Raw genomic sequence first — 25,379 nt, 5'->3', positions numbered from 1 at the left:
TATTTTCCTGTGCTGATTTTGCCATCCTGTTGTAAATCAGTCAGCACGAACCCAGAAACATACCCGCTCATTTACTTAACAGCACACAAGCCTTCAAAGGGCAAAGAGGTTTAAGGAAATCCAAACTAAGTGAAGGGGAAAAAGGCCAGAAATATGGATTCTTCTGCTAAAGATAAATGGTATCTCCAAATGTGCACACAAATCCCTGAATAAATACCAACAGCATTCCTTTGTCTTGCTTTAAAATTCAGATTACATTAAGAGCAAGTTGCCTTACTTTTTGTCACACCACTAAGTCTTCACCCAGTCAGAATGCTATTAGCATTAATGGGAGATTTTATTACCTCTCTAAGTGTGTGTAAAAACCAAGTGTCTCTAAAAAGTATTATTTTGTTGACATTTGTCATAAGGACTATTAAAAGAACATATAAAAATGTCAATGTTTCATTTGAATACCTCTTTGCACCCAAAATGGTTATTATACAATTTTTGTTTATACAATCTATTAACAGAACACACACTCCAGGCTGATTAGAATGCATTATTCTTCCTGACGGAAAACCTGAGTTTAGGTTATTCTCTTTGAAAACATCCCCATTAACTGGAATGTTCCTTGAGGGCCAGCAGGGATTCTACCTTTTATCTGTAAATCTCCAGAGCCTACCTTGGTGCCTGGCACATAGTAGTCACTCAATTCATGCTTGTGGGGTTTGTTTTTTAAAAATAATAGCTAACATTTAAGCAGATGCTACTTTGTGGTAGGGCCTTTGCTTACATGATCACCAGTACTTGAAACAACGTTGTCAAATAGGTTTAATTAATGCCATCTTACAGATGAGGAAATCTCAAGCTCAGGAAGATTAAGAGAACTGTCCAAGGTTACGTACCTGGCAAATGACTAACATACATTAAAACTCCAAAGCCAAGCTGAAGAAGAGTCTGGAGCAAACGCTGTGCTATGCTGTATAAAGTACAGTTACCTGCAATCATTGAACCTCCTTCTTCTTTGTACCTGCTAATCTTGCAATGCCTTGAGCATCACTGAGCCCTCACTGTAACTGCACCAAATGGGGAGGAGACACTGATCAGAATGTATTCCGACCACAAACCACACCCTGGAACGTCACAGATGCCAGATTGTTTTCGCGTCCTCACTTCTATCTCCTGAAAGCAGCAGGCTAAATAAAAAAAAAAATGAATGAATGAATGGATAAATAAATAAATATTTTAATCCATTAAAATGGCACTATATTTTCATTCTAAAACTAAGTCATGAGCCCCCTTAGCTGGCTAGGTAAGTGTCATGGTTGGAGACCTACTCCTGAAGCCATAATCAAGTTAACATAAGTAAATTTCCTCTGTAAATTCCAATGGGCTCTACAATGACACTGTGTTCAATAGCATCATGGTAGTGAAAAGAGCAATGGTTTTGGAATCATATACCACAGGGTTAGAATCTGCACCCTCCCACTTACAACCTGATAATCTAGGGCAAGCTGAGTTAACTAACTTCTCAAAGTTCAAACTCTTGATCTGCAAAATGTACAGAATAACACCTATAGTGCAGGATATGGTGGAGAGTGCTGGCTGTTCACCAACATGTTTTTCCCTGCTCCCAGGACACTAGCCTAAACTACATTTCCAGGCACCTCCCTGCCCCCTGGAATCAGACCTGGTCAATGGAATGTAAGTGAAAGCACCAGGAACTACATCTGGGCTAAGTCTTGAGACTGCAGGCTGGCCCCTCTTGTGAGTTCTTTTCTTCTAGTTGGAGGGAGCACTAAGGAATGGTGCAGACACACCATGGAAGAAACCTGGGCCCCGAATAACAGCATAAAGCAGAGCCACTGCCAACGTAGAAAACACATTAAACCACTGTAAGAAAGAAATAAATGTCTACCTTCCTTGAGCTGTTGAATTATAGTTGTGTCCCTTTATTTCAGGAGCCTAACCTTTCCTTTACTAACAAGGTGAATTACCACCTATTACAATGCCTGACACAAAGTAGGCACTCAATAAATAAATGATATCATTGCTGTTGCCACTACCACACTGATCACACAAAGCATCTCACTTCTCACACACATCGAATGGCTCCATGGTTTCAGATTCCCCCATGGCTGCCGTTAGCTACATGGAGGAAAATTACTGAAGTTAGGATGGGTCCAGAGAAAACCAAAAGTAAAACTTTCAACTGTAGAAAAAACAGCTTAAAGCACTTGCCCTATTAAAGAATGCACCACTTTGACAAAATGGTCATAATCGTTTTTGTTGGGTATTACAGTTATGTTATTGAGGCTATAGCAGGAAAGCTTATAGACGGAGCACTGAAAGGAATCTCAGGAGATCATACAATTAGGAGTGTCTATGTGATACACAGGGTATTTACCCAATATGCAAGTATTTATTAAACACCAACTAGATACCAGGTGTTGGCTAAATGCTGGAGGTACAGACATTAGTCTCTTTCTCTACTGTTACAGGAGTTTTATCCAAATAAAATGAACTGAAAATAAGTAGCCTATTCTGTACACATGGAAAGGGAAAGGGGAAGAGAAGCAACAACTACCCACATTCTGAGGCAAGAGAGAGGGAACAAATATACCAGAGAATCTTATTTATTTTGTCAGTGAAAAGAGTTACAATTCATGCATCAGCTGTGCATGTCACCAGACACTGTCCAAGTAGGATCATCCCAACACAATTGTCCCAATTAGCCAAGGCTGAGGAGCAATTACCTTAACAACATCTTTTGATCTGTGCAAGAAACTCTACTTACATTATCCCTTTTATTGGGTTCACAGAGTTGCCCACAGACCTATTTATCACCAAGTCATTCAGAAATGTAAAAGCCCAGAGGAATAAAATGTAAATATGAAAGGATTTTCTGGGTATCAAATCAATTCAATTTCAAAATATTTTCTCATCTGAGTCATTCTGTAAAATATACTTTAGCATTTTAGCAAAATCATCATTATTAATATCGGTGCTTACAGATCTAAACAGTTTCCATCAAGTTCCAAACTAACATCAGGTCTTTCCTTCAAACCCTGACTTCTGCTAAAGAGTGCCACAATTTGTTCAGAGACCCTCCTCTTACCCACATCTCTCAAAGCTATCTCTCCTACTAGGAGTATCCTCACTCCGATGCTCATTTACTCTAAGATTAGTTTTCAATAAGCATATTATTTTCTCTTTAAATGACCTTTTTAAAATTTACTATGACTAAGTTCTGCCCCCAAATCTATTCCTACCTCACTCATTCCCATCTCATCAACCCAAATTCCCAGGTCAGAAATGAAAGGTATTTCAAAACCTCCCCCTTTTTCTCTCTAATCCATGACATCCAGCCCAGAGTCATGACAATTTTACCCCCAGAATGCAGTTTGAGTCTATTCAGTTCTTTCCGTCTCCCATGCCAACCTCATAGTTAAGGCCCTCATCTATCTCCTGTGCTATTGTGACAGCCTTGTATTCATCTCACACTTCTGATTCCTCAGATCCATTCACTGTATAGCATCAGAATCATCTTTTTACAAACAGGGACTAGGTCTAATCACACTCACATTTCAACAACTTTTCACTGCTTTGGAATAAAATTCAAACTTCTTCAAAAGATGTAGGAGATTCTGCTTGTTCCAGGCTCTACTCACCAACAATCATCCCCACTATCCCTCCTCACCACTAGTCTGGCTCCCTCATGGCACAGCTTAGATGCCATCTTTGGAGGAAGCCCATCCCGATCATGAACTCTAAAGTAGGTTCCCTCTCTAATTTTCTCTCCACTGCATGAGAATCTTTTATTTGCCCTTTACTTACAATTTGTAATAATTCCTCTATTTCTTTGTTGACCTGTTAATTCACATTTCTGAAGGTAGGCTCCAGAAAGTCAGGGAACATACTACTTTTATAGTGCATTCAGCTGGCAAGTGTTCTCTCTCAATCTCTGTGTTTATGTAATGTGTATACAGCATGTACTGAGATAGACATAGATGTTATACTCTACAGATAAAGAAGATGTCAGGCATCGCCCTTGGGTCACACAGCCAGTGAGAGTCCAAGCAGCCTTACCCAGAGACCCTGTTCTTTATCACTATACTATTTATAATCATTATGTAGCAGTGCACCTGGCTCTTTGGAGGAGCTCAGTGAACAATGAAAGAATAATGAAGTAAATTCTTCTAAGTCTGAATGTCCAGAGAAATGTGATACCTATCTAGGTGCTCTTACCCATTCCCTGTCTTATTAATTATGTTGGTATGCATCTTCTCTCCCCTACTAACTTATCAGTTCCTCTAGGGCAAGGATTAGGATTTATCCATCTTCATGCTTTTCATGGTACCAAAGACAACAGTAGGTGCTCAAAAAAGTTTTCCTAATGTGTGTAGGCATTAAAAAAAAAAAAAAAATCAGTAGACATTAACCACAAATGCAATAAACTAAAACGTGACAAAGCATTCCTGTAAAAAATAACAGTCACCATTTATCATTTTAGTCATTTATAGAGCTGTTCTGATTCTAGGGATATTCTCTGTGTTTCCAGAATTAAAGAGCCATTTTATGGAGTAGGGCTTTCTACTTCATGAGTGAGTAGGAAATCATCTTTATTGGAAAAAAAATAAGTGAGGGGGAGGAAGGAGGGGACAGAAAAGGAGGGAGGGAGAAAGAGTTCAAAAGCTTTTTCACCGTCTCCCCTAAATCCTCCACAGTAGGCAAATCGACAAGCCTTTGTGATCAAAGAATAGCCTCATCTAAGAGCCTTTTTTGTTCCTCATCACCACTGCTTCCTGCGCTATCCTCTCCCCCTGGTTTTCCAGGCTTCTCTCCAACTCCCCATTTCTGCTCCCATTTCCTCTTGTTCCTTCCAACATTGCTAAGCGAATTATGGGGCTCAATGTTGAAAAGCGCTTTCCATATTTTAAATAAAGGATTCTTTTCCCAGGAAACACTTAAGAGATAAAAAATTCAGGACAGTACAGCCTAATTTGAGGTATCCGTCCACTCTTAACAGGTACGCATTTTTTTTTCTTTTTGAGTTGGAGTCTCACTCTGTCGCCCAGACTGGAGTGCAGTGGCCGCTCCTGGCCACCACAGCCTCGACCTGCTGGGCTCTGGCGATCCTTCCGCCCCAGCCTTCCAAGTAGCCGGAATTACAGGCATGCGCTACCACGCCCGGCTGATTTTTGATTTATTATAGAGATGAGGTCTCACCAAGTTGCCCAGGCAGGTCTCGAACCCACGGGCTCAGGCAGTCCACTCATCTCAGCCTCCCAAAGGCGTGGGATTACAGGCTGAGCCACCAAGCCCGGCAGGTATGTGTTTTTTTAAAACATGTGACTATTCTAACACACTAGAGAGCCCTTTAATGGAATGTGGCTCTCTGCTCCATAGATAGGTAGAAATCAAATATAATGAAAAGAATAGACTCAACTTCTCACTGAAGGAAGTCTAGATGATAGATTAGTCGTTCAACCCCTCTCTCTCTCACCACACAACCATCACCATCACACAGTAATATCTTGAAGGCAGGAGCAGCCAACTCAAATGCCTAAGGCAGCCAGCAGCAACAGAGATTTGTCCAGATCTTCTAGGGTAAAATAATGACGTGAAGTAGGAGTTGAACAAGGAATTCTGTCCCTCTCTGAAGGTGTCTGTTATGGGTTGAATTGCATTCCCTCAAAAAAGATTTTGTTGAAATCCTAACCCACAGAATCTTATAATGTGACATTATTTGGAAACAGGGTCGTTGTAGATGTAACTAGTTAAGATGAAGTCATACTGGAGTATGACGCGTGTCCTTATAAGAAGGCAGCCATATGAAGACAGACTTAAGAAGAACTTTGTATAAAGATGGAGGTAGCGATTACAGTGATGCATCTACAGGCCAGGAGCACCAAAGTTTGCCTGCTGTCACCAGAAGCTAGGAGAGAATAATAGAACAGATTCTCCCTTAGAGTCCTCAGAAGGAACTAAGCCTGCTGTGACACCCCCTGATTTCAGACTTTTAGCCTCCAAAACTATGAGGAAATTTTCTGTTTTTCTTAAAGTCATCCTGTGTGTGGTATTTCATCATGGCAAGCTTAGGAAACTAATATAGTATCCCAATTCAGATTTTTTAAAGACTCACGACCAAATCCAGCTCCTGGTAGCCAGATTGCCTCTAATGACAGTGCTCATTATTTAGTGGGCAGTCACATTTCGGTCAAAAAAAAAAAAAAAAAATGCTGTCACAAAGCATTTTTTTTTTTTTTTTTAGCAAAAACGATGCACTCTCCCAGATGTTACACATCAGCACACACACGCTTATAGGGAGAATTATCTTCCAAAGCCCAGAGTTTAGAAGTACAGATTCTGCAGTCAGACACTAGTCTACTGCTAGCCCTGCCACTCACCAGCAGTTGGGCTTTAGGCTCTATGAGTCATAGTTTCCCCATTTGTAAGTGGGAATGATAATGTAATCTGCTGTGCATATGAGTATGCATGGCACACTGGGAAGCCTTCTGAATTATACAGGGAAGGGAGAACTCAGCAATCCAAGCAGTGGTCTCTATCACAAGCTATATCACTTGATTGTATTTTATTATGCATTATTTTCTATTTGTTTTATTATGAACTCATCCAGGTCAGGGCCTATCCTTGGTTACTTTTACCTTCCTTTACATGTGATAGGTATTCAAACAAGAATTAAGGCAGGAAATTGAATTCAATTACTTGACTTCTGTGACTGAGATCCCTGAGGGCATCAAGTAAGCAGCTTCGCAAAGGGCAGTCATTCTTTCTGTTGGAAGGATATTTGTTGATACATTGAACCTCTATTACCAAGCCAAAACAGGAGCAGAAATTAGATGCTTTATTTCAAATTCAAGATCTAGGTTTGTCTGTTTTCTTTCTGCTTATCACACACATGACATGTAAAACAAATTAGGGTGACACTTCCTCACTGAGGATTTTGGGGAAACCTATTAAACCCAAGGCAGAGAAAACAATTCAGAAACAACAAATGCAGCAGTCAGTAATTCTGCAATAATTAGCAAATGCTGAGAGATGCACTTATTCTCTATGGCTGCCTGATACTACTGGAGAGATGCTTTCAGTCTGGAAAACAAATCAGTAGTCCAGACTGTGGCTATGGATACTGTCCCATTGGATTCACATTATCTGGACCAGCAGTTGACAAACTACAGCCATGGCACATCAGCCACTTGTTTTTGTAAATAAAGTTTTCTTGGTAGTCAGCCCTCCCCATTCAGCTACGCATTGTCTACGGCTGCTTTTGTGTTACAAATGCAGAGAGGAATAATTGTAGCAAAGACTATATAGCCCAGACAACCTAAAATATTCACTATCTGGCCCTTTATAGAAGTCTTCTGATCCCTAATTTGGGCCATCCCACTGTAATTATACTAAAAATTAAGGTCTACGAGGACAGAAATCTTGTCTATCTGGCTCAGACCTCTATTATCGACACCTAGAAGAATACTTGGTTTATAGTAAGTGCTCGATAAACCTCTGAATAAAGAATTACTATGTGGCCTAATAAATGGTGAGATTCTATGACAGGCAGTACCAACAGCACACTGTGCTAACAGGTTGCCCACTGGGCTTGACCAGCTCTGGCCTCTCTGAGAGACCAAACCATGAGGATGTCCATTGGTTAACTCACTATTTGGGAGATTTCTGTGAGCACCAGGCTGGACAAACAACCAGGATATAGCCATTACAAAAAATTCTATAATACTGGGCTGTCAGGAGAGATTAAACCTAACTAAGAAGTATCTTTCAAAATCCTTTTTCTATGTATATACATTTACGTTAGAAATGTCTTAAGGGAATAAACACTTGCAAAGCAGTTCAAATTTAAAGGTTCCCTTATACAGTTAAACCTGAAACAGCTGCCGGAAGCCAAACATTTATAAACAAAAATGCTCAAGGTACTGAGTTAAAAAAAAAAAAAAAAAAAGATTTTCAGGTTGAAAGCAAAAGTCCAATCTACCCTGCCATACCAAAAGCAAAGAAAGAAACAGAACAGCCAGACATTATTGAGAATGATCCTTTAGTGTTAATATTAAAAGCACGTGCAAGTTCTGGCTCCAATAAAGTTGTTTATGGTTAGATTTAAAGTAAGAAGGGGCCCTTTAACTTGAGAAATAATCACATAGAACTTGTTGCATAAAGAAAGAATCCAATACTATTTTTCTTTCCATTTTTCCCTCTCACCCAAATAGCTATCACTTCCACACACATGTCTTCAAGCCAGGCTCTGGCAGGAGGCTCTCCCAGCCCTCCCTCCAGTCTGGCTCTGGGAGCATCCAAGCTCATTGGGACTTGTGTTTTCTTTTCAGGGGTTTTGTAGAGCTGTGACTCTTACATAAAACTAGGCATTTCCTCCCTTAAAATGAATTCCATCTTTAATGATGGTGGGAGTTTTAATTATACAGTTATAAGATCACACTTTGATTTAAATAAAAATGACATTCTAATGTCTCAGTTTCTGATCAAACATGAAATAATCAAAACGTCAGTCTGAGAGCAGATTGAAGATAACAGTAAAGGAATATTTACAAGTTAATATCTGTAGCAAAGAAATCTCAAACAGTTGTTTTTTAGTTTAGTTTTTAAAACTAATTCCCTTCTAAACTCAATTCATGTTTAATACATAGCCCCCAAACAACAATCAAGGTACCATAGAAAAATATGCAGAATCTGCTAAACAGTCTTTTACAATATTAACAAAATCTATTTATTCCATGGGATGAACAAAAATTCGAACAAGGTTTGACTTGCTGGATTTGCTTCGAGGACTGTTATAATCCATTTAAAAGTAGGATTTTGACCGGGCTCAGTGGCTCAGCCTGTAATCCCAGCACTTTGGGAGGCCAAGGTGAGTGGACTGCCTGAGCAGTCCTGGGCAACTTGGTGAGATCAGTCCTGGGTAACTTGGTGAGATCTCGTCTTTACAATAAATAAAAAAATCAGCTGGGCGTGTGGCGTGAACCTGTAGTTCCGGCTACTTGGAAGGCTGAGGCAGAAGGATAGCCAGAGCCCAGTAGGTTGATGCTGGGATAGCTGTGAGCGTGCCACTGCACTCCAGCCTGGGGGGCAAAGTGAAACTCCAACTCAAAAAAAAAAAATGTAGAATTTTCTTATTTCTTTTGTAGTCATACCTTTTGAGATGTGGTCAAGCATTGTTTTTTACATAAATCTTTAAAGAGCTGAGGCTCTGTGTGATGGTAAATAATTTCCAACATGACCTTTGCTCCCATGCTACCAGCTGAGAACACTTGATACTAAAGGTCTCACAGAGACAAGATGACTCATCTTCTTGCCTTATTTTGCCGCAGCTTTCAGAACATTGCTTTTAGTTATAATTTTTCAGATTCTTTCACCCACCCTTGGGGGTTGTATGCCTATATCAGAATTAATATAAATGCATTTTCATCAAAAGGAAGGAAAATAAGAAAATTACTCACTAATTACAGCAAATTCATTATTTTTCCTACAAACAGATATGCCAAAATGCTGCTTCTTTACCCAAGTCCTTCACAATACTGAAATCATAAAATGAAACGACAACCACCTTTTCATGACCAGCTAAGAAACACAACAGAAGAGATCAAAAGTCCAGCACACGGCCCACAGGGACCCATGACCAGATGCCCACAGCAGATTTTGTAGTTGTTTGACTTTTCTTCTTAAGATCTATGTACTGTTTTTCTCTTGTTTGTTTCAAGCCTTCTGTGTAGGAGTGTTAATAAAATCTAACAGCTGTAAATCTCTCACATTACTATGGAATCCTTTCTCAAAATTTTTCCTTTATTGTGGTTCTGAATTATATAATCTCAGCAATCTCCTAAAAGCATCCAACAATTAAGACAAAGACTTCAAAGTCCCACTGAAATTACAAACAAACAAACACCTAAAGACAGATTCTCCAAATACATAATATGATGGAATAGTTTGGTATGAAAAAATCATAAGCCAGGAAGCAAAGCAGCTTGCTCTTGGTGAGAAAGGGCCAGCACAAAGAATGGGATATGGGAGAGAATAAATGTGTGTTTCGGCTTAAAACTAACCAAATTATAGCTTAACTAGAAGGCAACATTTCCAAAACCTTAAATGTGTGTAACATGGTAACCCCAAATCTGAGAGGGCTTGTGTGTAATGTTCACCTATTCCAAAGAAGTTACCTGGAAGTCCAGCAGGGAAAGACATGGTTTAGTCAAACTCATGGAAGGCACGATGACAGGTCAGTGAAGAATCCACACCTCAGGGCAATATAGCAAGTAGGTTTATAATCAAAGCAAGCAAGTTAATCATTCAAATTCCTACACAGTGTTTACAATTACATTTAAAATTTTACAATTAAAAGTAACGACTATACTGTTTTCAGCTTTACTTGGTCACCTGCATCCCATGATTCATTACTGAGAACAGACACACCTTCAGAGACTAGCCTTGGTAAGAGGGAGGGGGCAGAAAGAAGCCAGTTGTAGGGGGAAACAGTCTATACCTGGATAATACCTCACAATCTGTATTACATTTGAATAAATTCAGTCAATTCTACTCTTATCCCAGGATCTTTCAGTGGACAAAGCTGCTTCCGTTTCACAAAAAAAAATTATGTAAGAAGGAACAAGCTCCATTAGCTTCACAAGCACTACCACAAGTCCATTTGTACCTATAGCCTGCAGAAGCATCTCCCTCCTTATGCAAGGCATGTGCACCCACTTGGAGCCTGGAGCCCACCTCTCCTCTTCCTCTAGGACAGGAGCTCTCCAATTTGAGTGTGCATCAGAATCACCTGGAGAGCTTGTTGAAATAGAGGCTGGCAGGGCTTGTGGCTCAGGCTGTAATCCAGTATTTTGGGAGGCTGAAGCGAATGAATTGCCTGAGCCCGCGGGTTCGAGACCAGCCCAGGTAGTCTGGCAAAAACCTCATCTCTACAATAAATCAAAAAATTAGCTGGACGTGCCTATAGTTCTGGCTACTTGGAAGGCTGAGGCGGAAGGACCGCCGGAGTCTAGCAGGTCAACGCTGGGGTAGGCTGTGAGTGTGCCACTGCACTCCAGCCTGGGCAACGGAGTGAGAATCCAACTCAAAAAAAAAAAAAAAAGAAAATAGAGGCTGCTGAGCCCCAAATCCAGAGTTTCTGACTGAGTAGATCTGTGGTGGCAGTTGGTAATTTACTTTTCTAACAATCCCCAGGTGATGTTGATATTGCTGGCCCCAGAGCAGACTTTGAGAACCATTGTTCTAGGACCTGCTATGTTTGTTACCCCTCACATCCCAGATTTTTTAGCCTCTTCCTTCATATTTCTCCCTTTCCTAAGCATATAAACATGTTCACATTTCTATCATCTTAAAACACAAACAAAAATCTCCCCTTGACCTCATCAGGAATGGGTGTAGTATATCTTCTCTCTCCTGTACAGTACACATCCAACTTCTTAAGGGAATTTTCTCCATACACCACTTTCTTCCTTCTCACTTATTATTATTATTATTATTATTATTATTATTATTTTTGAGTTGGAGTCTCACTCTGTCACCCAGACTGGAGTGCAGTGGCCGCTCCCGGCCACCACAGCCTCGACCTGCTGGGCTCCGGCGATCCTTCCGCCTCAGCCTTCCAAGTAACGGGAACTACAGGCGTGCGCTACCACGCCCGGCTAATTTTTAATTTATTGTAGAGAAGAGGTCTCGCCAAGTTGCCCAGACAGGTCTCGAATCCACGGGCTCAGGCAATCCACTCACCTCAGCCTCCCAAAGCGCGGGATTACAGGCTGAGTCACCGAGCCTGGCTCTCCCTTCTCACTTATTCCTCTTTGCTCTACAATCTGACATTTTCTGTCTCAAGTCTGCTGAATCTGCACATCCTATGATCCTACATGATGCTGTTCTCAGGCCAATGGGTACTTCTTTTATTTTTGAGTCGGAGACTCACTCTGTTGACCAGGCTGGAGTGCAGTGGCACACTCATTGCCACCACAGCCTCAACCTGCTGGGCTCAGGTGACCCTTCTGCCTCAGCCTTCCAAGTAGCTGGAACTACAAGCATGGGCCACCATGCCAGGCTAATTTTTTAATTTATTGTAGAGATGAGGTCTCGCCTAGTTGCCCAGGCTGGTCTTGAAACCCTGGGCTCAAGCAATCCTCTCGCCTTGGCCTCCCAAAGTTCTGGGATTACAGGCATGAGCCACCACACCCAGCCCAATGGATACTTCTTAAGTCTGTATCTTACTCCCTTTGCTATTCCTAACATTGCTCATCTACCCAAACAGCATTTCCTCCTCCCTTGGATAATAGAGTATCTCCCTACCTGGTTCTCCTACCACCTCCTTTGCTGCCCCATTTTGGTATCCTTTCTTTGAATGTCTGTTTTTCACCATCCCTGATAAGTGTTGGTGATCCCTTGGGCTCTATTGTTGACACTTTCCTTCTCACTCTATACATTGTACCCGAAAATTCTCAACCATGCCAGGCATTCAACTATAACTTATATCCTCATAACTCTCAAAACTAGACCCCTTTCCTAAACTACAACTTTATATAATGAACACCAATTAGATAATTATTTATATTTGACCAACAGGCATTTCAAATGCCTAAAAGTGAGCCCATTAACTTCTACCTCATTCCTGTTCCCCTTCTTTTATTTTCTAACAAGATAGCTCCTAATTATTCAGGCACGAGAACCATCTTTAAGTCCCTAAGGAAAAACATGTCCTTATGTCTCATGTGCAATCATATCCCAAGACCTGTGCAATCCACCTCCTAACTCTATCTCAAATCTGTTCCTTTATTCTCATCTCCATGATCACTGCTCCATTTTAAGTCAACATCATCGCATCTGGATCAACATAATGGACACCATTCAGACCTCTTTACTTTTAAGTCTCCCCTTCTAATGTCTGCACTGTTGATATGATAATTTTTCACTCTTACAGGATAATCATTTATGCACAATTAGTCAATGGTTCCCCATGACCACTGAAATAACGTTTCAACTCCTCTGCATGGCATCCCACTTTCAATACTTGGTTCTTCTCTTTCAATCTAACCCCATTTCTAGTCACCTCCTTCTCATATTTTATGCTCTAATAATGCCAAACTACTTAATGACATCTTTGAATATAGCATGTTCTCTTACAACTAAGACTTCTAAATATTCTATTTCTTCTGCCTGGACAATTGTTGATTGTTAAAATCTGAGTAACAACATGCTTTTCTTTCTAAAACCAATTTTCTTGAATTTGGGTCCCTTTTGGCTCTCATTACACTTAAAACCTGTCTCCAATAAAGCAATTATGTTTCCAAGTCTGTCAATGCACCATTCAAAGGTAAATCCTTGCATCTCTAGTGCTGAGAATAATATTTGGTTCGAGACATGAGCCCTCCTAAAAATTATGTTTAAATAACATATATCAATGACTCTGAACAAGGGATCACACTCCTCTGGCAGGGTGTAAGAGAGTGTAGCAAACATTCTGGGATAATTTTTAGTTTTTAATTTGGTTCCTGCTAAATTTTAGACAACCAACATTATATATTTATTTCAACTCAGTTTGAACATGTTTAAACTCTTGTTGACTTCATTCTTCAAGGAATTATGGAAGGAAACAGTGAAACTGGATTTGAAAATGTTAGGAATCTGTTATAAAATTTTTTGGAGAAATTTTCTCACTTCAACAGTTTTTCTCCTCTAGTTATTAGAAGAATTAAGGAAAGAGGTTCTTGGGAATTTTCCATTTTCTATAAGTCCCTGAGTTTGTTTTCTGACATTTTAATAAAAGACAACCAATTCCAAATACATTTCTGCTATATACAACTGTGCTGTTATTCCTGTAGCTGGTCCAAGTTTTATAGATTACCTACACAGCCCCCTAGTGAGCCTGACTGCTTTTACACTATTATGATACCATAAACAAAATTAGATAAAACTTTAAGGCCAGTAGTAAATGCCTCAATTAGTTGACTGAAACATGTAGCATTTGGGCATTTTCAAGGTTTTAGTGAAGGCTTTAAAACCCTAAAAAGCTCACCCTGTCTACCACCAAAGAACAGAAAGTCTCCATTTCTTATTCTCAGTTCTTCCAGCACAAAAGTGACCCACCCACATCCACCAGTGAGGCTGGCAGTAATGTGTTAACATCAAAGTGAATATGCTAAGTGTCTCTAAACAGGCTGAATGCAACCTTTAGCAAGCTTCAAATAGTAACAATCTTGCCTTACAAATATATTATAGAACTGGTACAGGTAGCTACAGCAAATAAGCATGTATTTGAGAATCAAGAGACAAACATAAATAGAACTAAATGAACATATTTGCATTTTATGTAAATGTCAATGTACATGTTGTAGGGCAAGTAGGCTCTCTGCTGGAGAGTATACCTCATTTCAAATAAGTCATCACTTGTAGATGAATAAGAAAATGTTGTCAGATCTATATGAGATAAAAAAGGATCATAGCAGTCTTGGAAACAACACACTTTTATGTTGAAACCAACTCATATTCGTGCCTCCAAACACAGCTTAGGCCCGAAACCAAGTTGAAGAACGTCCAAAAAATCTTGAAGAATGCAGATGTTCCTCTAATCATCAACTGATAAAATTAAAGAACTTAAACAAGGATGAGAAATTTCAAGATGTTTAAAATCCAGATAATATATGCATCCAGAGAAACTTCACACTCAAACCACAGAAAGTTATAGTCCTACTGTTTGCGGACAGTCATATGCCTAGAATTTTGTGCTAGCATCTATCCTCACACTACTATCCCTTCAGATCTATCCTCACACTACTATCCCATCTATCCTCACACTACTCTCCCTTCAGGTAGAGGGGGGAGGTGTTATATTTTAAGAGATAAATTAGAAAACATCGAAAGTTAGAAGTAAAATATAGGGTTCTAGCCAGGTTCGGTGGCTCAGCCTGTAATCCCACGCCTTGGGAGGCTGAGGTGAGTGGATTGCCTGAACCCGTGGGTTCGAGACCCGCCTGGGCAACTTGGTGAGACCTCATCTCTACAATAAGTCAAAAATTAGCCGGGTGTGGTAGCACGCGCCTGTAGTTCCAGCTACTTGGAAGGCTGAGGTGGAAGTATCGCATGAGCCCAGCAGGTCGAGGCTGTGGTGGCCGGGAGCGGCCACTGCGCTCCAGTCTGGGCGACAGAGTGAGACTCCAACTCAAAAAAAAATAAAAATAAAAAATAAAAAAAGATATATATATATATAGGGTTCTAGAAAACACACAATTAATAGGAGCTAAAGGGAACCAGGGAAGTTTAACAATTAATAACAAGTAATATGCACAGAAACTTTTCTGTGTTTCTTAGACGTCACATTAAGAACTTTGTTTTCTTAACTTATTTCTCATAACTTTTCTTATATAAGTTGCATTATTATTCTCACTTTATAAATATGAAAACTGAGGCTTGAGAATACTAAAGACTTGCCCAAGTTTTATGTAACATATAAACAATGGGGATAGAATTTAAACTCAGTCTTTCTGACTCCAAAGTCCCAGCTTTAAAGCACCATATGAGAGCCAGAAGAAGAAAAGGCCCATGGGAGATGTGACCACAGTCTTAAATACTTAATAACATGGAAAACAGAAGAGATTGGTTATATTCTAAAGTAGGTGTTCCCAAACCCATCTGTACTAGAGAATCATCTCGAACTTAAAAAAAAAGTTTTATACATTTATAGTTTCCAAGGTCCCACTACAGATTCTGCTTCAGTTGATCTGGCAGAGAGGTCTGGAAACTGTATTTTTACAATGCTCTGCTAGGTCTGAGAATTGCTGCTTTATACCTCAGAGCCAGAATAAATGCAGAGGAATTACTATGAGGCAGATTTGGCTTTACATTATTAAACAAATAAAACAAAATAAAACACACACATTACAGGAACATATCAGTCCTAATGGAGCTTCCTGAGTGTGGTGGTAGCTACCTCCTAGAGCATCATGAGGTAATGGAAAGACCTTAGTCTCTAGAAAGAGAGGTTGCTGGTTCCACTTCTGGTTTGGACAATCTTAGCTGTGTAGCCTTGGACAAGTTATTTTCTCTCTCTGAGTCTCAGTTTTCTCAACTGGAAATAATCAAAGATTACTTACCTCAAAGAAGAGAGGTAAGTATTCTGCTGTTAAGAATTAGAGATAATTAGCTAAAATTCCAAGCATTGTGGCTGGCATGTGGTACGTGCTCATAAGAAAATGATGCCTACCCTTGAAACATAACTATTCATCCAGGCTTCCGTACATGGCTGGCTCTGTAGCATCCATTTCCCTTATTCCCACCATTGTCTCCCCCACTGAAGTGGACATATTATATGGAGGAAGTGGCTTCAAGCCCAAGTTTTAGAATGGGCCCTGATTGGCCTAATTCAATCAGCCTATATGCCTGGTCTGCTTGCCACAGTGATAGGCATTAACTGGAGCCTAGACCAATCAGCAAATGGTGTTGTTCAGGCCACAGACACAAGTTTGGGAGGGAGGCTGGGTATGTGACCAAAACTGGGCCAACCAGAGTGAACTCAAAGACTTGTTTGCTAGCAGAGGGAAAAAGAGATTATCTCCTCTCCCAGATTGTATGATATGTCAAACTGGAGACCTGACACTCAGCAGTCTTTCTGCTACCAAGAACTTTTAATCAAACTCCATCTGTAGCCTAAGCTAACCCTGTATTTTTGAGAATTGTGAACCAATAAATTCCGTTTATCTTATTATTTAAGTTGTTTTGAAGTTGTTTTTCTATGACCAAGACTGCAAACATTCTAAGCTCTCCAGAATCCCTTGAATGGGGGTGGTGAGAATAATCACTTAAATCATTTCTAACTTTATTGTTTCATGACTTCTTGGGCTTTATATAATTAATAGCTGTGTTAAATTTTACAATATTTATAATGATCAGTTTCTTTAGCTTGGAACACCCTTTCTCCTCCTAAGAAGTTCTGCTTACTCTTAGGATCCAACTTAGAAGCCTCCACTGCTGCAAGATCTTTTAAGAGGAACCAGTTAATCAACTTCCTTTGCACTCCCACAGCACTTTGTTACTCTCTTTTATCCCTAATTTCATTGTGTATTTTTGTCATGCCTATCTCCCTCTAAATTTAGGCTGTGAGCACCCTGAAGGCATCACCCCATCCCTAGGCATTATTTGTTTAGATAAGGCCAGACATGCAGCAGGCTTGCAATAAACAACCACTGATTTGTTAAATGCCACACAAGTGGTTAGTTGGATACACAGGAGAAAGATAACACAGTGAATTCTTCTGAGCCCTCTAGGTGTCTTGTACCTTGAAGGAGTTAAAGAGAAATACATTCTCCATCTTGCACTGCTGACTTCCAATTACAGGTGTTGTGTGTGTGCATATGTGTGTGTGTGTGTGTGTGTTGTTGTTATTGTTTTGGTTTTTTTCTCCCTCTTCAGAGTCTTTCAGACCAATTTAGGTGTGGTAGGGTTTGTGGGCTGGAGGTGGTTTATAGTTTTTTCCACCCTTATTAAACTTACTCAGAGCTTAACATCTAAGTAGAATTTTCTGCAATAAAGGTAGATGGCTCAAGTCCTATAGATACCCTGCCCTAAGGTATTAAAAATTCAGTTTTAAAAATCATTATACACAACCAAATAAAACACATCTATCCTGTGACCTCATCTATAACACCTCACAACTCTAAATTCCAACATCATCCTATGTTACTTGAGGTAGTTGGAAAATGTTTCTCTTATATTTGTTTTTTTTTTTTAAGTGAGAAAAAGTGTGAAAGAGAACTTCTCCCTAGTCCTACCTCCATTTGGTCATACAGCTATCTAGATCTTGAATGATAAAATTTCTGGATCTAACACGGTTTCCAATGACTATAATTAGAAGGGAAACATGAAACACAAACTCGAAGCAGATTTGCTTGCATTCCAATATGCAATCACATTCTCAAGAACCAGGGTATTTCCTGTAGCCCCAATTCTTCATTGGTATGAATCCTCTCGGTCTGGAGGAAGGAGTCATGAGCCAAGGAACAAGAGTGGCCTCTAGAAGGTGGCAAAGGTAAGGAAGCAGATTCTTCCCTGGAACCTCCAGAGAGGAACACAGATCTGCCAGCTCCTTGATTTTTTAGTCCCGTGGGACTCGTGTTGGACTTCTGATATTCAGAACTATGCGGTAATAAATTTGTGTTTTTAAAGCCACGGAGTTTGTGGAAATTCGTTATCACAAGAACAGAAAATGAGTACATTGACTTTCTCATACAGGTGATGACTAACTCTGCTATCTATAGCAGCCCCTTTCCAAAAAAGTAGTGCTGTTTTTAAAAAAAGTGCTACATTTATCAAACATAAAGCATAATAATAAGACACAATTGTATGCTGAAGTCGTTAGAAAAAAAATTAAAATTCATCAAAAATCCAAACAAGAGAAAAGTCCAGATAAATTCCCAGATAGGAGCATCAAACATTCCTCTTATATTCACAAATCAGATCTGACTAAGAAGATGCTTAAACTAAAATGATTTCTCTTCTATTTATGGATAAAATGCATTATTCATTAATTCAACACATAAATTCATAAAGCCTCTTCCATGTGCCAGGTACTGAGGTTTTCCTACCTTCAAGATGCTGACTATCTATGTGAATGGGGACCAGTGCAAAAATAAGTTCTTCACATCTTAGTTCATTAATGCCAAAATTGGTAATAGCAATAGAGCCACAGCTTAAAAGTTATGTCACTGTAGATAGATATACAGAGAGCTAAGACATGTGCACTTGTTACCTATTGCTGCTTAACATATTAGCATCTTCTAAGACAACAACACTATTTCACACAGTTTTGAGGGTCAGGAATCTGGGAGTGTCTTAGTTGGATGGTTCTGGCTCAGGGTGTCTCATGAGGTTACAGTCAAGCTGTCAGCAGGGGCTATAGTCAACTCAAAGATGAACAAAAGCTCACTTGTGTGGTTGTTTGCAGATCTCGATCACTCCCTGGCTATTTGCCAAAGGCTTCAGTGACTTGCCATGTGGGCTTCTCCATAGAGCTACCCTAAGACAACAGGTGGTTCTCCTCAAGTAAGTGGCCCCAAAAGAGTGAGAGAATAACCAAAACAGAAGCCAAGGGTTTTTATAACCCAATCTCAGAAATGACTTGCCTTCATTTCTGTCATATTCTACTGGTCACACAGATGGACTCTGGTATAATATGTGAGGAGACTGCCCAAGGGTGTGAATGGCAGGAGGCAGGGATTGCTGGGGCTGTACTGGAGTCTGATTACCACACCATGTTCTCCCAAAACATTTTAACAAGGAAAGCCATGCAGTATCATATGCATAGTTCTAAAAAGTTGGTCATGAGGTCTGGAGTAGTCATGGATCTGCTACTCTCCTGACTGTATACTCTATCAAGGCCTTAGTTTCCATGGTTGCAAAATGAGAATGGAGTCCTAGTTATCAGTAACATTGGGTGACAGCACTGCTGCTGCTCCTCCTACACTTCACATTGATGGTCTGTCATTGCCAACACTGTTTGAAGCACCACACCCTTACTAACTCATTTGCTTCTAACTACAACCTTCTGAGGTAGGTACAATTTGTACCACTCTGTGATTGCTGAGAAGATTGAAACAAACAGACGTCCACTCACTTGCCAAAGCTTCAGCACTAGTAAGAGGTAGTTACAATTTGAACCTATGTTGTTTAGCATCTAAATCCACATTCTAAGCCACTATGCACCTGAGAGCATGAAAAAAATGCAAGTACATAATACTTATAAAATCATCAGCAGTACTAACATTTAAAAGAAGAAAGCATGTTTAAAGTTGTGGTTCACTTAGACAATGCAGGAGATACCCTTATGGTAATTGGAACTGGCAATCAATGCCTGATCAAAACGCCAAGTGCCCATGCCATAAGAGATAAGATAGACAAGTGGGACCTCATCAAACTGACAAGCTTCTGCAAAGCCAAAGAAACCATCAAGAGAGCAGGGAGACAGCCCACAGGCTGGGAAAAAATATTTGCCAACTGTACGTCTGACAAAGGCCTACCATCAAGGATCTATAAAGAACTCAAACACGCTGAAAAGGAAAAAACAAACAGCCCCATTACAAAGTGGGCAAAAGATATGAATAGACAGTTCTCAAGAGAAGACATACGGGCAGCCAACAGATACATGAAAAAGTGCTCAGTCTCACTAGTCATCAAAGAAATGCAAATTAAAACCACACTGAGATATCACCTAACTCCAGTCAGGATGGCCATCATCAGTAACTCAAAAAACAACAGATGCTGGAGAGGATGTGGTGCAAAGGGAACGCTTCTACACTGTTGGTGGGAGTGTAAACCAGTACAGCATCTGTGGAAAACAGTGTGGTGATTCCTAAAAGATATAAAAAATCGACCTTCCATACGACCCTGCAGTTCCCTTATTGGGAATATACCTGGAAAAACTCAAATCACTCTATAAAGAAGATACCTAGCTGGGCTCGGTGGCTCAGTCTGTAATCCCGTGCCTTTGGGAGGCTGAGGTGAGTGGACTGCCTGAGCCCGCAGGTTCAAGACCTGCCTGGGCAACTTGGTGAGACCTCATCTCTATAATAAATCAAAAATTAGCCAGGCGTGGTAGCACGCACCTGTAGTTCCAGCTACTTGGAAGGCTGAGGTGGAAGGATCGCCGGAGCCCAGCAGGTTGAGGCTGCGGTGGCCGGCAGCGGCCACTGCACTCTAGTCTGGGCGACAGAGTGAGACTCCAACTCAAAAAAAAAAAAAAGATACCTGTATGCATATGTTTATTGCAGCATTGTTCACAATAGCAAGAACATGGAACCAACTGTGCTGCCCATCAAAAGAGGACTGGATAAAAAAATGTGGTTCATATACACGATGGAATATTACACAGCCATAAAGAAGAACAAAATCATGAACTTCACAGCAACCTGGATGGACTTAGAGTCTAGAATACTGAGTGATGTATCACAGAAACAAAGAACTGAGTATCACATGTTCTCACTCATAAGTGGACCTTGAATGACTATCTTAATACTATAAGAAAAGGATTGGCAGTAGCGGGAAACTTCAGGGGGGCAGGAGGGCAGGGGGATAGGGAGGCGGGATTGGCAGTAGTGGGAATCTGCCTGGGGATGAGGGGGCACACCCCATCAACAAGGGTACCTGCATAATAACATTTGTATGCTTAACCCTGAATTGTACTCCACGTCTTTAAAATAAAAAAATACAATAAAATAAAATGAAATTGTGGTTCAAAATAGTAGCTAAGTATGGTGGCATGCACCCATAATTCCAGCTAATAGAGAGGCTGAGGTAAGAGTATCACTTGAGGCCAGAGTTTGTGACCAGCCTGGGCAACATAGTGAGTTCCTGTCTCAAAAAAAAACAACAAAAAAAAGTGTAAGTCCATTTAAATGAGAGATCTAGAGTAGTTAAATTCATAGATAGAGAGTAGAATATTGGATGATAGGCTGGGGGGAGGGATGGAGAATGGAGAGTTAATGTTTAATGGGTATAGAGTTTTAGTCTATGAAGTTGAAAAAGTTCTGGAGAGGGATAGTGGTGATGGTTGCGCAACAATGTGAATGTACTTAATGCTACAGAACTTCACACTTACAAATTATAGAAACAGTCAGTTTTATGTTATATATATTTTACTACAATAAAAAAGACGTTAAACTACAGTACCTAATATTCCTTCAAGAGGCTTACTCAGTCCCATGAAGTTGATCACTTTAGATGTTTAGAAAATACAGAGAGTGAGCCGGGCTTGGTGGCTCAGCCTGTAATCCTGCACCTTTGGGAGGTTGAGGTGAGTGGATTGCCTGAGCCCGTGGGTTCGAGACCTGCCTGGGTAACTTGGCAAAACCTCATCTCTACAATAAATAAAAAAAATCAGCTGGGCGTGGTAGTGCACGCCTGTAGTTCCAGTTACTTGGAAGGCTGAGGCGGAAGGATCGCTGGAGCCCAGCAGGTCGAGGCTGCGGTGACCGGGAGCGGCCACTGCACTCCAGTCTGGGCGACAGAGTGAGACTCCAACTCAAAACAAAAAACAAAAACAAAAACAAACAAACAAAAAGAAAATACAGGGAGCGCCAAAAAATGTATTTATATTTTAAGTATGCCATTCACTCAAAAGATGACATTAATCAAATGCATGCTAGCATCACCATGCGAAAGGCAGGACAGTCAAAGAAGCATGGGTAAGTGAACTTCATACTACACATTGCTACCGTAATTTAATTCAACTCTGAAAATATATAGACAACATCTCTTAAAATGTGAACACATGTTTCTGACACCCCTATAGTTTAGTGATAAGGCATAGAAAGGAATCCAAAAGGACTCGCCTTTTCTGGTTGGTCCATCATCTTTCCCTCAACTACTTCTGGCTGCACTTTTTGTTACAAAAAAACATAAATTGTCAAAAAAAAAGTATCCTTTACTCTTATCTCTCCGAAGTCATATAAGTAGCAATTTTAAAGTGGAAATTGCAGTCCATTTCTAAACTCAGAGAAAATCTGCCCACACTAGGTGCTTCAGAGTATATACTTTAGGAACTGCTCTGTGATTATCATTATTTACACCCTTCCCTAGATGTATATTGTGTGTTCAAAAGTCAGAGATTGGCCCAACGAACTAGAAAGCACAGGAATCAACTGAGAGGGAGCTGGGATTATTTTTTCTCTTTCCGTCAGGGTCTTACTCTGTTGCTCAGGCTGGGCACAGATCACAGCTCACCTGGGTTCAAGCAATTCTTCCACCTCAGCCTCCCAAGTAGCCAGGACTTCAGGTGTCTACCATCACACCTGACTAACTTAAAATTTTTTTTTTTTTGTAGAGTCAAGGTCTTGCTATGTTGCCGAAGCTGCTCTTAAACTGCAGGGCTCAAGCAATCCACCAGCCTCAGTCTCCCAATTTGCTGAGATTATAGGCATGAACCACTGCACCCAGTTGGGAGTTAGGGCTTTGAATGGGCCCCTGGCAGCTGGTGTTTTTTTTTTAAGCTACTGCTGTGGATGTGCTGGCTGGTTAGAAAGAGTATGAGATGTTTACTCTCTCTAGAGGTCAGCCCTTTGGGTTCTTTCCCTGACCTCATCCTCTGGAATAGGCATTTTTTCCCAGTGTTTCTTGGTGACAAGGACGCCAAGGTTCTTCTTCCTCACTATGGTCATCTCCCACATTTCAGGGGACAGTTGTACTTCCATGAGGCATTTCTGGCCACATTTCAGAAATGGACAAGAGCCTAATCATAAACTCTTAGTTAAGAATATATTTTGGCCGGGCACGGTGGCTCAAGCCTGTCATCCCAGCACTTTGGGAGGCAGAGGCCAAAGAATTGCCTGAGACTAGGGGTTCGAAACCAGCCTGGGCAACATGGCAAGACCTCATGTCTACAATAAATATTTTTAAAAAGTTAGCTGGGCAAGGTGGTGCGCGCCTGGAGTTCCTGCTACTTGGAAAGTTGATGTGGAAGGATCGCCTGAGTCCAGCAGGTCGAGGCTGTGGTGACCATGAATGTACCACTGTACTCTAGCCTGGGCAATGGAGTGAGACTCCAACTCAAAAACAAAAACAACAACATATGTTTAATTGGCCAATCATTTCCCCTTATTATCTATCCACAGATCACAATACTAGGTCGTATGGAGTGAGACTGAAAAAAATGAGAGATGAAGAAACTTAAAAAAAAAAAGATGAGGTAAAAAGGACATAAAATCTAACCTTCAAAAAATTAGATTCTTAAAAACATATGAATAAATAAAGCACACCACTTACCTAGATTTTTCTTTTCCTTTTTTTTTTTGAGTTGGAGTCTCACTCTGTTGCCCAGACTGGAGTGCAGTGGCACACTCCCGGCCACCGCAGCCTCGATCCTGCTGGGCTCCAGCGATCCTTCCGCCTCAGCCTTCCAAGTAGCTGGAACTACAGGCATGCGCTACCATGCCCAGCTAATTTTTGATTTGTTGTAGAGATGAAGTCTCGCCAAGCTGCCTGAGGGGGTCTCGAACCCGCAGGCGCAGGCAATCCACTTGCCTTGGCCTCCCAAAGTGCTGGGATTACAGGTTGAGTCACCGAGCCCGGCCTACCTAGATTTTTCTAATGCCCTCTAAACAAACTGTCATGCTCCTTAATGCTGTATATCAGAGGTGACTCCATAAACCTCAGGACAATCTCAGAAGAAGCACTGTGCTGGAGGAGAAACAACTAGGTCCAAACTCTGAATGTACCATGAATTCATTTACTGTCTGTATGACTTCCATTGTATGACAAGTGGCCCATTTATACACCTGAAAAATGGAGAGAACAGTAACAAACCCATGAGGTTGCTATGAGGATTAAATAATTAAGTTATGATAACATGTTTGGTAAATCTTTACAGATTATTCAACTATCAGCTGTGGAGCTGGATGATATTTTGAAACACAAATGTGTATTCTTCTCTTTGCAATGTCCCCTTTTCTCCAATGGAGCAGACTCTCTGCTCAGTGCCTCACGGGAGGTATGCAGCAGCACAGAAAGTAGAAACCACTTACAAAACATGGGATGTGGCAGTGGGCTGGTGGGGGGTGACCAGTGAGGCCTGGAGGTCTGAGCGAGTAGGGGCCTGGGCCCAATTCTTGGTAGCACAGCCACCCTGGCAGCACAGCTTCCCCAGGAGGAGGATCTGGAGAGGCAGTGGCACACGCAACTCCTGAGCCTTATGTGTGGCACGGTCGTATCAGAGAGCCGCCAGACCCACAAAGATGGGTTAGGCTAAGGGGCCATGCCCCTAACAGCTTGACCCTGGGGACGATCCCAGAGCCCTGGGAGGGTAGATTAAGTTCTCTACTACATCAATAGAAAGAGGAATCTAAGCCAGAAACTGGGTAACTCTACAGAAAAAAAAAAAAAAAAAAGAAATGTTATTTCTTTTTGGTAATTTATACCCATTACAATGTCTAACCTCTAAACACCTAACATCTTTCTGGCAGCTAACAAAGCTCAATGTGATAAATATCTCTTGCTTTACTTTATAAATATATACATATAAGCCTTCTTCTCTGACTAAAAAGAGCACACAAGTTGTGCCACTCTAATAAAAAGACCATTGTCAAGGCATAAATTCTGCAATGGTTTTCTATATGCTACTAGGCACAAAGAGGATACTAAATAAAAAGCTGTTGGCTGACGGGTGACAAACTGTCCATAGCAGCTCATAACTTCCCTAGACCCTTGCGCTCAATGGCACACACTTGCCAACCAGTTGGCTAGGATTAGTGGTATAGTATGCTGTGATGAATGGGCCTTTTCTCCATACAATGCTAATGGGTTTATACAGAATTCATGACATGGGTGGTACTTGAAACACTGTGATCTAACCACATAAAAAAGGAACAAATAGA

General features: G+C 40.7%; 1 protein-coding gene across 1 annotated transcript in view; it reads right to left on the bottom strand.

Moving 5' to 3' along the window:
• LOC103259643 (histone-lysine N-methyltransferase SMYD3-like) overlaps window positions 1-23,201 on the bottom strand; it is a 250,483-nt gene extending 227,282 nt beyond the window's left edge. The window contains exon 1 of the mRNA XM_021711939.1: window positions 23,088-23,201. Coding sequence (XP_021567614.1) covers window positions 23,088-23,201 — 114 coding nt within the window. The remainder of the gene's footprint in view (window positions 1-23,087) is intronic.
• Between the last annotated feature and the right edge of the window lie 2,178 nt (window positions 23,202-25,379).

Source organism: Carlito syrichta, unplaced genomic scaffold, assembly GCF_000164805.1.
Source record: "Carlito syrichta isolate Samal-C Ts95f unplaced genomic scaffold, Tarsius_syrichta-2.0.1 Scaffold302938, whole genome shotgun sequence".
Lineage (NCBI taxonomy): Eukaryota > Metazoa > Chordata > Mammalia > Primates > Tarsiidae > Carlito > Carlito syrichta.
The sequence above is the reverse complement of the archived record's forward strand: the minus strand, read 5'-3'. Positions and strand labels throughout refer to the sequence as shown.